Below are 12,271 nucleotides of genomic sequence, written 5' to 3'. Positions count from 1 at the left end.
TGTTAGGTGTGCACAAATTTGTATTTTTACATAGTTTTAACTGATGTTTTGCTTTTTCCTTTTCATACATATTTTACCAGTTTGCTACATCTTCATATTTGTTTTTAATGATTACATTTTGTTTTGTCAAGGTAGGATCCCATAACTTTACTCAGTCATTTCCCTATTATTAGAAATTTAGAGTTTAGTCTTTTTCAACTATTTTAAATATCCTTGGTCTGGATAGGTTGATGAGGGTAGTGGACAGGAATTAGGGAAAAAGGGCAGAGAGTCAGCTTTCTGATACCATAGCAACTGCCAATGTACTATTCATATTTTTAAACAGGAACAAGGTTCTCGTGTGTCCCATGAAATCTGCTCCTGTCATGTTGACCCTTTCAGATTCCAAACATGTCGTTCTGCCCGTAGACGATGACTCCGATTTGAACGTGGTTGCATCTTTTGATAGGCGAGGAGAATATATCTATACAGGAAATGCAAAAGGCAAGGTAAGCCTGGAAGCTTAGGAGCTGGTGAAATAAGTAAGCATCAGTCATCCTGTGTGTTGGCTCATTACATGTTTACTTGTTCTCTTTTCTTTGAAATTTCTTTTATCCCTGGACTGAGTGTGTGTGCTTCCTGCCTGTGGCAAATGCAGCCTGTTGTCACATGCCTTAGTTTCTGTTCTTTGGATTTAGAGTGGTCACAGAGTATTGGATATAGAAGAGGATGGAGGGCCTTTACTGGATGCTAGTAGTAAAGGGCCATTACTAAATTATAAAATTTAAAAATCATCAATGGAATATTGCTAACAAAATGTCTGATATCTTGGTCTGAAAGTATTGTATAATTTAGGCCACTTTAATCTGTTGTTTTGTATAGTAAGAAGTTAGGTTAAAAAAGGTTAAGTAAGTTTTAGGATCCTTTTCAAACTTTTTAGAGTTTGAGTTCCATGCATTTTTATTTTTTTTCCTTTTTGACTGGGTCATATCGGTTAGTGTGGCTACTTAAGAGAGTGTCATTGTGTGCGTATTTTTGTGGTAAAATGCACTTAGAGTTTCCTGTCATAACCATTCTTAAGTGTGCAGCTCAGCAGTATGAAGTGCGTCGTTACTGTGCAGTCATCACCACCATCTCTCTCCAGCGCTCTTTTCATCTCGCACTTACCTTATACTTATTAAATGACTTGCTAGTCCTTACTCCCTTTCAGCCCCTGGAAACCATCTTCCTGCTTTCTATTTTTGTGAATTTGGAACTCATCAGTATTTTTTGTGTGTGACTGGCTTATTTCACTTAGCATAATGTCCTTAAAGATTCATTCATGTTGTCGCACATGTTGTCACAGTTTCTTTCCTTTTCAAATCCAAATAATATTCCGTTGTATGTATATGTCACATTCTGGATACTTGGGTTGCTTCCACTTTCTGTCTCTTGTGGATAATGTTAAACACCATCTTTTAAGCTTAGGTTGAGACATTGTCTTTAATTGAAGAAGTAAAAGCAAGTTGAATAGAGATACTTAGGTTTTCACCCAGTCTTTGCCCAGTTTTAAAAACAGAAGCCATATCTAATTACTGTAAATTATCAGAATATTTACATATTTTTTTCTCTGTTAAACTTTAGATTTTGGTCCTAAAAACCGATTCTCAGGATCTTGTTGCTTCCTTCAGAGTAACAACGGGAACAAGCAATACCACAGCCATTAAGTCTATAGAGTTTGCCCGGAAGGGGAGGTGAGTGAGGCCTGTCTCTTTAGAGACAGTTTTAAAAGTGAGCGGAACACAGAAATACATTGAGAGTCAGAGTTACAGAAACTGTTACTGTCTGGTTCTTAAGTTTGTAAAATTTACTGCATTGAGCCAGCAGTCACATCTTACTGGAGGTTCATAGGCAGTTCCTTTACAGAAAAGGTGTCTGAGTGGTCTGAGCATAGAACCAAAATGCCTGGCACATGGTAAACACTGGGCAGAGATGAACTATTTATTATATTGTAATCAGAATTGATGCTACAGAATTCACACAGTAATTGAATATGCAGTTTACTTATGTGAAACTTATTTACCCTCTTACTTTCAGATGTTTTTCTAGTGAGTTTGGTTACCCAACTAGAAGTAGATATCAGCAGAAACAAGAAGAAAACAGGTTGTCATTAAGAGAAGTAACGGTCCCTTTAGTTTGTATAGAAATCACCTTCCACACTTAGAAGACATTCATGTTCAATTTCTCTTGAATTCAGAAAAAGTTAGTGAAGTCTGTAAGAAAGTGGTAAAATAAGTTGTATTTTAGACAGATTTCCAACACTTCCAGTGTTAAAAAATTGGGCAATCCAAATGATATATTTATTAACTCATTAAGAAGAATATATTGCACTGTAACTAAAATAGGCCAGAGAAATGAAGTATTTATATATATTTAACTGTAAGCTTGTAAATTTGGGAAACTGGTTTCAATATATAGGTTTTGGATTTTAGTCAAGTACTGGGAGGAGAAGGGGACGACAGAGAATGAGGTGGCTGGATGGCATCACCGACTCTATGGACATGAGTTTGAGTGAACTCCGGGAGTTGGTGATGGACAGGGAGGCCTGGTGTGCTGCGATTCATGGGGTCGCAAGGAGTCGGACACGACTGAGCGACTGAACTGAACTGAACTGGTGCATATAGGGTTCAGGAATTACACAGGAAGCACTGATAGAAAGCATTTTCTCACTTCACATTATATTTTAGCTTGAAAGTTGACAAGTAGGTACATAAGTAGTCTAGTCCATTATTTAGATTTTCACTCATTCTCTTCCTTATTTGTTAGCTGTCTTGTGGTATTCTTAGTAACTGGTAGTCATGGAAAATGTTAACAGGAACAGATTTCTGACCTCTGGTGTTGATATTTTTATCCTTTCTGTAGTTGCTTTTTAATTAACACAGCAGATCGAATAATCAGAGTTTATGATGGTAGAGAAATCTTAACCTGTGGAAGAGATGGAGAGCCTGAACCCATGCAGAAATTACAGGATTTGGTGAATAGGTATGTGTCATAACCTGGATGAAAATGTGCTCATTCATTGCCTGGGGTCAGGTTCCGGTTCTCCTTTGGTACTTTCTTTGTCTTCAGGACCCCATGGAAGAAATGTTGTTTCTCTGGGGATGGGGAGTACATAGTGGCAGGGTCAGCCCGGCAGCATGCCCTGTACATCTGGGAGAAGAGCATTGGCAACCTGGTGAAGATTCTCCACGGGACCAGAGGAGAGCTCCTCCTGGATGTAGCTGTAAGTAGGATGAGAGGCTGCTGCTGTTACTTATGTAACACAGAAAATCTTGGATTCATTTTTAGAACTGACTTTTCTTTGCTTCATTAAAATTTAGTGGCATCCTGTTCGACCCATCATAGCATCCATTTCTAGTGGAGTGGTATCTATCTGGGCACAAAATCAAGTAGTAAGTATTTTTCTGGTTTAACTGCTTTGAAACTAGATACTCTTTCTGTATCAATGACCCTAGCAAATAGTGAGACAAAAGTTACTTTATTTGCTTTCTTTTCCACATGATTCTTCTAACCTGATTAAATAGTTCCCTGCATCTAGTTTTACTTTAATAGGAGGGTCTTGGTCGAAAGGCAGTTTACTAGCTCTGTTTTCAGGGAGAAAGTCTAGGGTACTTCCTGGTATATTTTTCTGCTGCTTATCTGAGATAGAGCTTTCTTGTGCTTTTCCTATTTTCAGCTCAGTTAGATTCTGTTTTGCATCTGGTTTTATTTTGAAAACATTAATTATGTTTTTAATACATGTACTCATAAGAAAACTTAACATTTTACCTCAGAATTACATCTTAAAAAGATTAAGGACGTCCCTGGTGGTTCAGTGATTAAGAATCCACCTGCTAAGGCAGGGGCCAGTGGTTCAATCCCTGGTCTGGGAAGATCCCCCGTGCTGTGGGACAGCTAAGCCCCTGTGCCACAACTCTGAGCCCAAGCTCTGGAGCCAGTGCTCTGCAACAGGAGAAACCAGTACATTGAGAAGGCCATGCACGGCAATGAAGAGTAGCCCCCACTTGCCACAACTAGAGAAAGCCCATATGCAGCAGTGAGGATCCAGCACAGCCAAATAAAGAAGTAAAGTCATTTTTAAAATCATTAAAAATATTTTAAAGAATACAATTGTTCATGAAAGAATTGCAGTTAATAATATGGCATGTTTAAGATAGGAAATGCCTTAAGATAGTAAAACCTATAGATACCTAATTTTTTTTTACCTGCCAGATTTGATCTCAGAATTTTGAGCTTCTTAATGCCCAAGCCTTTCATTCATGTTATTAATGTCTAGATTACAGACTGTTGCTTTCTCATATGGTTAAGTAGTATATTTTATTTGTGGCATAGGAAAACTGGAGTGCATTTGCGCCAGACTTCAAAGAATTGGATGAAAATGTAGAATACGAAGAAAGGGAATCAGAGTTTGATATTGAAGATGAAGATAAGAGTGAGCCTGAACAGACAGGTAATAATTCTCAATTGCAGATAGTTTTTCTCAAAGGAAAAATGATTGTTTTAACTCAGTACTCATTCTTAATTTGTGCTGAAAAATTCATTTCAGCACTTAGTCTAATTTTACCTTCCTCTGCGATTTTCTGGAAGAGTTTGAGTAGGATAGGTGTTAGCTCTTCTCTAAACTTTTGGTCGAATTCAGCTGTGAAGCCATCTGGACCTGGGCTTTTGTTTGCTGGAAGATTTCTGATTACAGTTTCAGTTTCCGTGCTTGTGATGGGTCTGTTAAGATTTTCTATTTCTTCCTGGTTCAGTTTTGGAAAGTTGTACTTTTCTAAGAATTTGTCCATTTCTTCCAAGTTGTCCATTTTATTAGCATATAGTTGCTGATAATAGTCTCTTATTGATCTCTCCATTTTCATTTCTAATTTTATTGATTTGGTTTTTCTCCCTTTGTTTCTTGGTGATTCTATCTAATGGTTTGCCAATTTTATTTATCTTCTCAAAGAACCAGCTTTTGACTTTGTTGATTTTTGCTATGGTCTCTTTTGTTTGTTTTTGCATTTATTTCTGCCCTAATTTTTAAGATTTCTTCCCTTCTACTAATCCTGGGGTTCTTCATTTCTTCCTTTTCTAGTTGCTTTAGGTGTAGAGTTAGGTTATTTAGTAGACTTTTTTCTTGTTTCTTGAGGTATGCACTGCTTTTACAGTGTCCCAAAGGTTTTGGGTTGTGTTTTCATTTTCATTCATTTCTATGCATATTTTTATTTCTTTTTTGATTTCTTCTGTGATTTGTTGGTTATTCAGCAGAGTGTTGTTCAGCCTCCATATGTTGGAAGTTTTAATATTATTTTCTCCTGTAATTGAGATCTAATCTTACTGCATTGTGGTCAGAAACGATGCTTGGAATGATGTCAATTATTTGAATTTACCAAGGGTAGATTCATGGCCCAGGATGTGACCTATCCTGGAGAAGGTTCCGTGTGCGCTTGAGAAAAAAATGAAATTCATTGTTTTGTGGTGAAATGTCCTATAGATTCAATTAGGTCTAACTGGTCTATTGTATCATTTAACGTTTGTGTTTCCTTGTTAATTTTCTGTTTAGTTGATCTATCCATAGGTGTGAGTGGGGTATTAAAGTCTCCTACTGTTGTTGTGTTATTGTTGATTTCCCCTTTCATACTTGTTAGCATTTGTCTTACATATTGCAGTGTTCCTATGTTGGGTGCATATATATTTATAATTATTATATCTTTGTCTTGGATTGATCCTTTGATCATTATATAGTGTCCTTCTTTGTCTCTTTTCACAGCCTTTGTTTTAAAGTCTATTTTATCTGATATGAGTATTGCTACTCCTGCTTTCTTTTGGTCTCTATTTGCATGGAATATCTTTTTCCAGCCTTTCACTTTCAGTCTGTATGTGTCCCTTGTTTCGAGGGGTGTCTCTTGCAGACGACATGTATAGGGGTCTTGTTTTTGTATCCATTCAGCCAGTCGTTGTCTTTTGATTGGAGCATTCAACCCATTTACATTTAAGGTAATTATTGATAAGTATGATCCTGCTGCCATTTACTTTGTTGTTTTGGGTTTGAGTTTATACACCCTTTCTGTGTTTCCTGTCTAGAGAAGATCCTTTAACATTTGTTGGAGAGCTGGTTTGGTGATGCTGAATTCTCTCAGCTTTTGCTTGTCTGTAAAGCTTTTGATTTCTCCTTCATATTTGAATGAGATCCTTGCTGGGTACAGTCATCTGGGCTGTAGGTTTCTTTCTTTCATCACTTTAAATATGTCTTGCCATTCCCTCCTGGCCTGAAGAGTTTCTGCTGAAAGATCAGCTGTTATCCTTATGGGGATCCCCTTGTGTGTTATTTGTTGTTTTTCCCTTGCTGCTTTTAATATTTGTTCTTTGTGTTTGATCTTGTTAATTTGATTAATATGTGTCTTGGGGTGTTTCACCTTGGGTTTATCCTGTTTGGGACTCTCTGTGTTTCTTGGACTTGGGTGATTATTTCCTTCCCCCTTTTAGGGAAGTTTTCAATTATTATCACCTCAAGTAGTTTTTCATGGTTTTTCTTTTTGTCTTCTTCTGGGACTCCTATGATTCGAATGTTGGGGCATTTAACATTGTCCCAGAGGTCTCTGAGGTTGTCCTCATTTCTTTTAATTCGTTTTTCTTTTTTCCTCTCTGTTTCTTGTTTCTACCATTCTATCTTCTAGCTCACTTATCCTATCTTCTGCCTCCATTATTCTACTGTTGGTTCCCTCCAGAGTGTTTTTGATCTCATTTATTGCATTATTCATTACATATTGACTCTTTTATTTCTTCTGGGTCCTTGTTAAACCTTTATTGCATCTTCTCAATCCTTGTCTCCAGGCTATTTATCTGTAACTCCATTTTGTTTTCCAGATTTTAGATCATTTTCACTATCATTGTTCAGAATTCTGTGTCAGGTAGATTCCCTCTCTCTTCCTCTTCTGTTTGCTTTGGTGGGCATCTGTCCTGTTCCTTTACTGCTGAGTGTTCCTCTGCCTCTTCATCGTGTTTATGTTGCTGTGTTTGGGGTGGCCTTTCCGTCTTCTGGCAGTTTGTGGAGTTCTCTTTATTGTGGAGTTTCCTCGCTCTGGGTGGGGTTGGGCTTATCAAGGGAAGCTTGTGTCGGTGTTCTGGTGGGTGGAGCTGGATTTCTTCTCTCTGGAGTGCAATGAAGTGTCCAGTAATGAGTTTTGAGATGTCAGTGGGTTTGGTGTGACTTTGGGCAGCCTGTATATTGAAGGTCAGGGCTATGTTCCTGTGTTGCTGGAGAATTTGCGTGGTATGTCTTGCTCTGGAGCTTGTTGGCCCATGAATGGTGCTTGGTTTCAGTGTAGGTATGGAGGCGTTTGATGAGCTCCTATTGATTAATGTTCCCTGGAGTCAGGAATTCTCTGATGTTCTCAGGATTTGCAATTAAGCCTCCTGCCTCTGGTTTTCAGTTTTATTTTTACAGTAGCCTCAAGACTTCTTCATTTATACAGCAGTATTGATAAAACATCTAGGTTAAAGATTAAAAGTTTCTCCCAGTGAGGGACACCCAGAGAGGTTCACGGAGTTACACAGAGAAGAGAAGAGGGAGGAGGGAGACAGAGGTGGCCAGGAGGAGAGGAGGGGGAATCAGAGGGAGAGAGCAGGCTGGCCAGTGATCACTCCCCTGTGTGCTTCCACAGTCTGGACCCCTCAGAGAGGTTCACGGAGTTACACAGAGAAGAGGAGAGGGAGGAGGGAGACAGAGGTGGCCAGGAGGAGAGGAGGGGGAGTCAGAAGGGGAGAGACAGATCCAGCCAGTAGTCAGTTCCCTGAGTGTTCACCACAGCCCGAAATATCCAAAGAGATTCACAGAGCTGGGTAGAGAAGGGGGAGGGAGGAGACAGAGGCGACCTGGTGGAGAAAAGGGAGAGTCAAAAGAGGGAGAGAGCAGTTCAGCCAGTAATCTCGCTCCCAAGTGAAAGTGGGTAGTGAGGATTGGGTTCTTAAAGGTACACAATTGATAACAAACACCAAAAAGCAAAGCTTAAAAATCTACAATAGAGGTTGGAGTCTCAAAAATACAATATTAAAGAAAAAAACAAAGAAAAATTATAAAATATATATAAGAAGTTTGCTTTAAAAAAATAGGGTCTTTTTTCTTTTTGCAAAGTAATAGTATGTTATAAAAATGAAAATTAAAGGAGTAATAGAGGACTTGAAAATTTTTTTTTTTATGATAATAGTAAAAATATATCTCGGACTGTCTCTGGTGTTGTTGTGGACAGTGTGAGGTCAGTTCGTTTTCAGATAGTTCCTTGATCCGGCTTATACTTCTCAAGATCAATACGCCCCTTCCTATGAAATCAGTGCTAACTACAGGGCTTTAATGTATTGCACCTTTCACTTCCAAGGCGGGTCCCTCTGTTTGTTTTAGCTTCTTCTGTTTCCTGGTCTCTTCAGTGTCTAATTTCCGCCCTGACACAAGGGGGCGCTGGTGGACACTTTTTTAGGCTCACTTGTTTAGTCATGCTGTGGGGAGGGAGGAACACTGCAAACAAATAACTGGCGTGTGTGAGGAGTGCTCGCAGTGTCTCGGCCACACTGGGTTTGCCCTCGCTCATGGTGTGTGTGCTTCCCAGCCTACACTTTTTAGGCTCTAGGTTGCTCTGCTGGGAACTGTCTGAGGCAGGCCCTGGTTTGCATGCACTTCCCAGGTCTAAGCTGCTCAGGTTCAGGTTCTCGGGTAATCCACAAAGGCGCAGACTTGGTTGGGCCTGCATTTTGTGCCCTTCCCAGGTCCAAGCAGCTCAGGTGACTAGGTTCTTGGTGAGCGTGGTTGCCCCGATTGAAGGCTGCGACTTACCGCCTTCCCCGTCCCTGCTGCTCGGTTTTCTAGGTGTGCCGTGTGTCTCTTATGGGGAGCTGATCTCTGGTTGCAACCCTCCTGGCGGATGTTGACCATCCAGAATCCCAAGAAGTCTTGGTTAGCAATGAAGCCTGCTTGCAGTTTGGTAGAAGATGCCTCTCTTGGGCCACCATTGCCCCCTTCTGGCTCTGACTGCCCTCCCCTGCCTGTCTCTGGCAGGGAATGGGCCGGTCTGCAGCCGGCTAGCTCTGCTCAGTCCTTTGTTCTGTGAGGGGGCCTGGCAGTGTCTTAGGTTAGGACTTTTCATGTCTGGGTTGCTATCTCAAATTAGTTCCCTCAGATTGCCCTTGGGGCATTCAGGCCTGGTCCTCACTCTAAGCAATGCAGCCTGCACCTCCCTGCCCAGCCCCCGCATGCTAGTGGCGGATGCGAGCATCTGTGCCGCTTCTCCCCTGGGAGTTGCCACTGGGCACTTAGTCTGTGGGTTTAATTATTTATTTATTTTTCCTCCTGGTTATGTGGCCCTCTGAGGTTCCAAGACTCGCCACAGACTCGCCAGTGAGTGTTTCCAGGTGTTTGGAAACTTCTGTTTCTTAAGCCTCCCTTCCTGGGATGGATCTCTGTCCCTGCCTCTTTTATCTCTCTTCTTTTATATTTTTTCCTACCTCCTTTTGAAGACAGTGGGCTGCTTTTCTGGGTCTCTGATGTCCTCTGCTGGCACTCAGAAGTTGTTTTGTGGAATTTACTCAGTGTTCAAATGTTCTTTTGGTGAATTTGTGGGAGAGAAAGTGGTCTCGCCGTCCTATTCCTCCGCCATCTTAGGACCACCCCCCCAGAATACTTATTCTTTAAACCTGAACTTCCTTATCTGTAAAAACTCTGCCTTTTAGGGTTGTGGGGAATAAATGAAACAGTTCATGTAGAGGGCTCACGATATTGGCTGGGTCGTAATGAGCATTCAAATGTTCTCTTGTAATAGATCGTGATAGTTGTTATTTTCCTCTCCTGGCTTCTGAACTTCTGAATAGGAAACACCTTGAGAATAAACATGTCACTTTGTAGCCCCTAGTATCTAAGCACGGGGCTTTGCATCTGACTGGGCTTGTGTGTGTGAAAGCGTAACGTGCCCTGTTGGCACCGTCACTGCCTGCTGGGCCTCTTGATGGTGCCAGGAGTCAGGGAGCTGGGACTGAGGTTAGTCCTCTCCAGCTCGAAGGTGCTGGTCCTCACTTTCGTGACGTTAAGTAACTTGTGTGCCTCAGGTGTCTTGGAGGACTGTCAGGACTATGGGGTATTTTGGATTGTATTGGTGTTATTGGATTGTGTTGCATGGAAAGCTTCCCAAACTTGTGCATAAGTTGTTTCTTCTTCCCATCTCCTTGGCACATTGCACATGCCTTTATTGTGGCACTCACATTGTGGAACTGAAATTATCTGTTTCTGTCTCCCCAGTTAGACTGCTGGGGCTTTTACAAAAAAACTGTTCCCAACTTTCTGGGGCAGTGCTATATTCCCAGTGTCTATCATATGGTGGAAGTTCAGCTTGTATTTGCCAAACGACTAAGTTAAATGAAATGCCTGATCTTCCTCCTTTGTTTCTCCTGGATTTCAGTTTATGAAAATCGTAAGCTGCATGTAAAAAGCCGTTTTCCACTTCTTCTCAATGCTCTGCTGTGTTTCTGCCCTGCAGGGGCTGACGCTGCAGAGGACGAGGAAGTGGATGTCACCAGCGTGGACCCCATTGCGGCCTTCTGTAGCAGGTGAGCTGGAGGACAGGCCTCAGGGTGCGCCTCCTCTTCAGTCCCTGGGTGTGCTGCTCAGTCCCCACTGTCCTTCAGTCCCGTCTGCCTTTAGGCTCAAAGACTTAACTCCTGTGTTGTGCAAGAAATCCCTTCCATTCTCCCTTGATAGAAAATCTTAAAGAAGTAAAGTAATTAATTTTATGCCATTTATTTTTACTACTGATTTTATCATATTGTTTCATTTTCTTTTATCCATCTTGGCTTCCATGAAATTTTAGGTCTGTACCTGTTGCTTATGGTTAGATGATTTTGCCCTAGAGGAAGGGTTCATGGTTTAAGCAACTTTCTCCTCTTTTTTCCTATCCCTTTTCTGATCCTGTTCCAAATAGTGATGAAGAACTGGAAGATTCAAAGGCTCTATTATATTTACCCATTGCCCCTGAGGTAGAAGACCCAGAAGAAAATCCTTATGGCCCCCCACCGGATGCAGTCCAAACCTCCTTGATGGACGAAGGGGCTAGTTCAGAGAAGAAGAGGCAGTCTTCAGCAGATGGGTCCCAGCCACCTAAGAAGAAACCCAAAACAACCAATATTGAACTGCAAGGAGTACCAAATGATGGTAAGGACCGCATTTCCTCTCTCTCACCTGATAGACCCACTCTCCAGCACAACCTGGTAATTTCCTTTCTGGGTGATATTCCCTTAAAGGAATTTTTCCATGAGTCTTTTGTATTGTTTTACAGCTGTGTAACAATTTTAACTGCTTTCACTTCTCTTTTAAAACGGGGAGATTCTGCCGTCAGTACTTTTCCTAAGATAACACGCTTTAAGTCTTCTGACATTTGCATCAGTTTGTTTAAATATCAGGCTTCCTCTACCACTCCTCCCAAATTCTCACTAGGTGGTAAAGTATCACTACTGGTCAGACCTGGCCGGTCTTAATTCTAGAACCCTTTTTAATGACATGGTAGAGTCTGGATTCTTAGCCTGATCTGCAGAGTTCCAAAGCCCATTCACTTTCTGCTTTCATGTGCCAGTGTGTACATGTGCATTCCTGTTTTGGCTTGTGTGATAAAGTATCAGTGGGTCTTTGATCTCCCTTTTCTATTTGGAGCTGCTGTAACCTGGTATGAACCATATAGGCTATGTGTGCCTTTTGGTCAAGCAACTATTTCTCATGTAATGGCTGCTCTTTTGTAGTATTATAATTAATAAATAAAGCAAACTTTTCTTCTTGTGCTAGTGGACTTGGGACACAAGAGCAAAACTCTTTGCTCATGGGTAGGCAGCTTGCATGTACTTGGTTGGGGTGACATGTGGATTCCTTTCCATGCCTGTTTGTCCTTTTACAGAAGTCCATCCACTACTGGGTGTGAAGGGGGATGGCAAATCCAAGAAGAAGCAAGCAGGCCGGCCTAAAGGATCAAAAGGTAAAGAGAAAGATTCTCCATTTAAACCGAAACTCTACAAAGGGGACAGAGGTTTACCTCTGGAAGGATCAGCGAAGGGTAAAGTGCAGGCGGAGCTCAGCCAGCCCTTGACAGGTAAGGACACATTGGGAGCACTGTCTGGCTTTCCTCGTGGCCTTGCTTTGCACAGCCCCTGACTCCGTTTAACTGCAGCATTCCTTCCTCCCTTCCACCCTTCTCCCCAGTGACCGATGATGCTCTGAGCTTTAAGCTCTGCCAAGGGCAGCTCAGCC

The 12,271-nt window shown here is 41.3% G+C and overlaps 1 protein-coding gene across 4 annotated transcripts in view; it reads left to right on the top strand.

Annotated features, from left to right (window-relative positions):
• Nucleotides 1-12,271, top strand: part of RBBP5 (RB binding protein 5, histone lysine methyltransferase complex subunit) — a 44,810-nt gene that overhangs the window by 23,557 nt on the left and 8,982 nt on the right. For 3 of the 4 annotated variants that reach the window (XM_055420048.2, XM_055420047.2, XM_055420049.2), the window contains 9 exons: nucleotides 326-488; nucleotides 1,603-1,712; nucleotides 2,881-3,000; nucleotides 3,088-3,241; nucleotides 3,339-3,410; nucleotides 4,351-4,468; nucleotides 10,518-10,587; nucleotides 10,959-11,188; nucleotides 11,922-12,113. In XM_055420048.2, the coding sequence (XP_055276023.1) occupies nucleotides 326-488; nucleotides 1,603-1,712; nucleotides 2,881-3,000; nucleotides 3,088-3,241; nucleotides 3,339-3,410; nucleotides 4,351-4,468; nucleotides 10,518-10,587; nucleotides 10,959-11,188; nucleotides 11,922-12,113 (1,229 nt within the window). The remainder of the gene's footprint in view (nucleotides 1-325; nucleotides 489-1,602; nucleotides 1,713-2,880; nucleotides 3,001-3,087; nucleotides 3,242-3,338; nucleotides 3,411-4,350; nucleotides 4,469-10,517; nucleotides 10,588-10,958; nucleotides 11,189-11,921; nucleotides 12,114-12,271) is intronic. The other variant, XM_055420050.2, reaches the window with a different exon arrangement.

The sequence above is a fragment of the Moschus berezovskii genome, chromosome 17, assembly GCF_049115385.1.
Source record: "Moschus berezovskii isolate FMDL1 chromosome 17, NW_MosBer_1.0, whole genome shotgun sequence".
In the NCBI taxonomy this organism is placed as follows: Eukaryota; Metazoa; Chordata; class Mammalia; order Artiodactyla; family Moschidae; genus Moschus; species Moschus berezovskii.
Note: the sequence above shows the minus strand (reverse complement) of the source record. Positions and strands in the feature narration are given on the sequence as shown.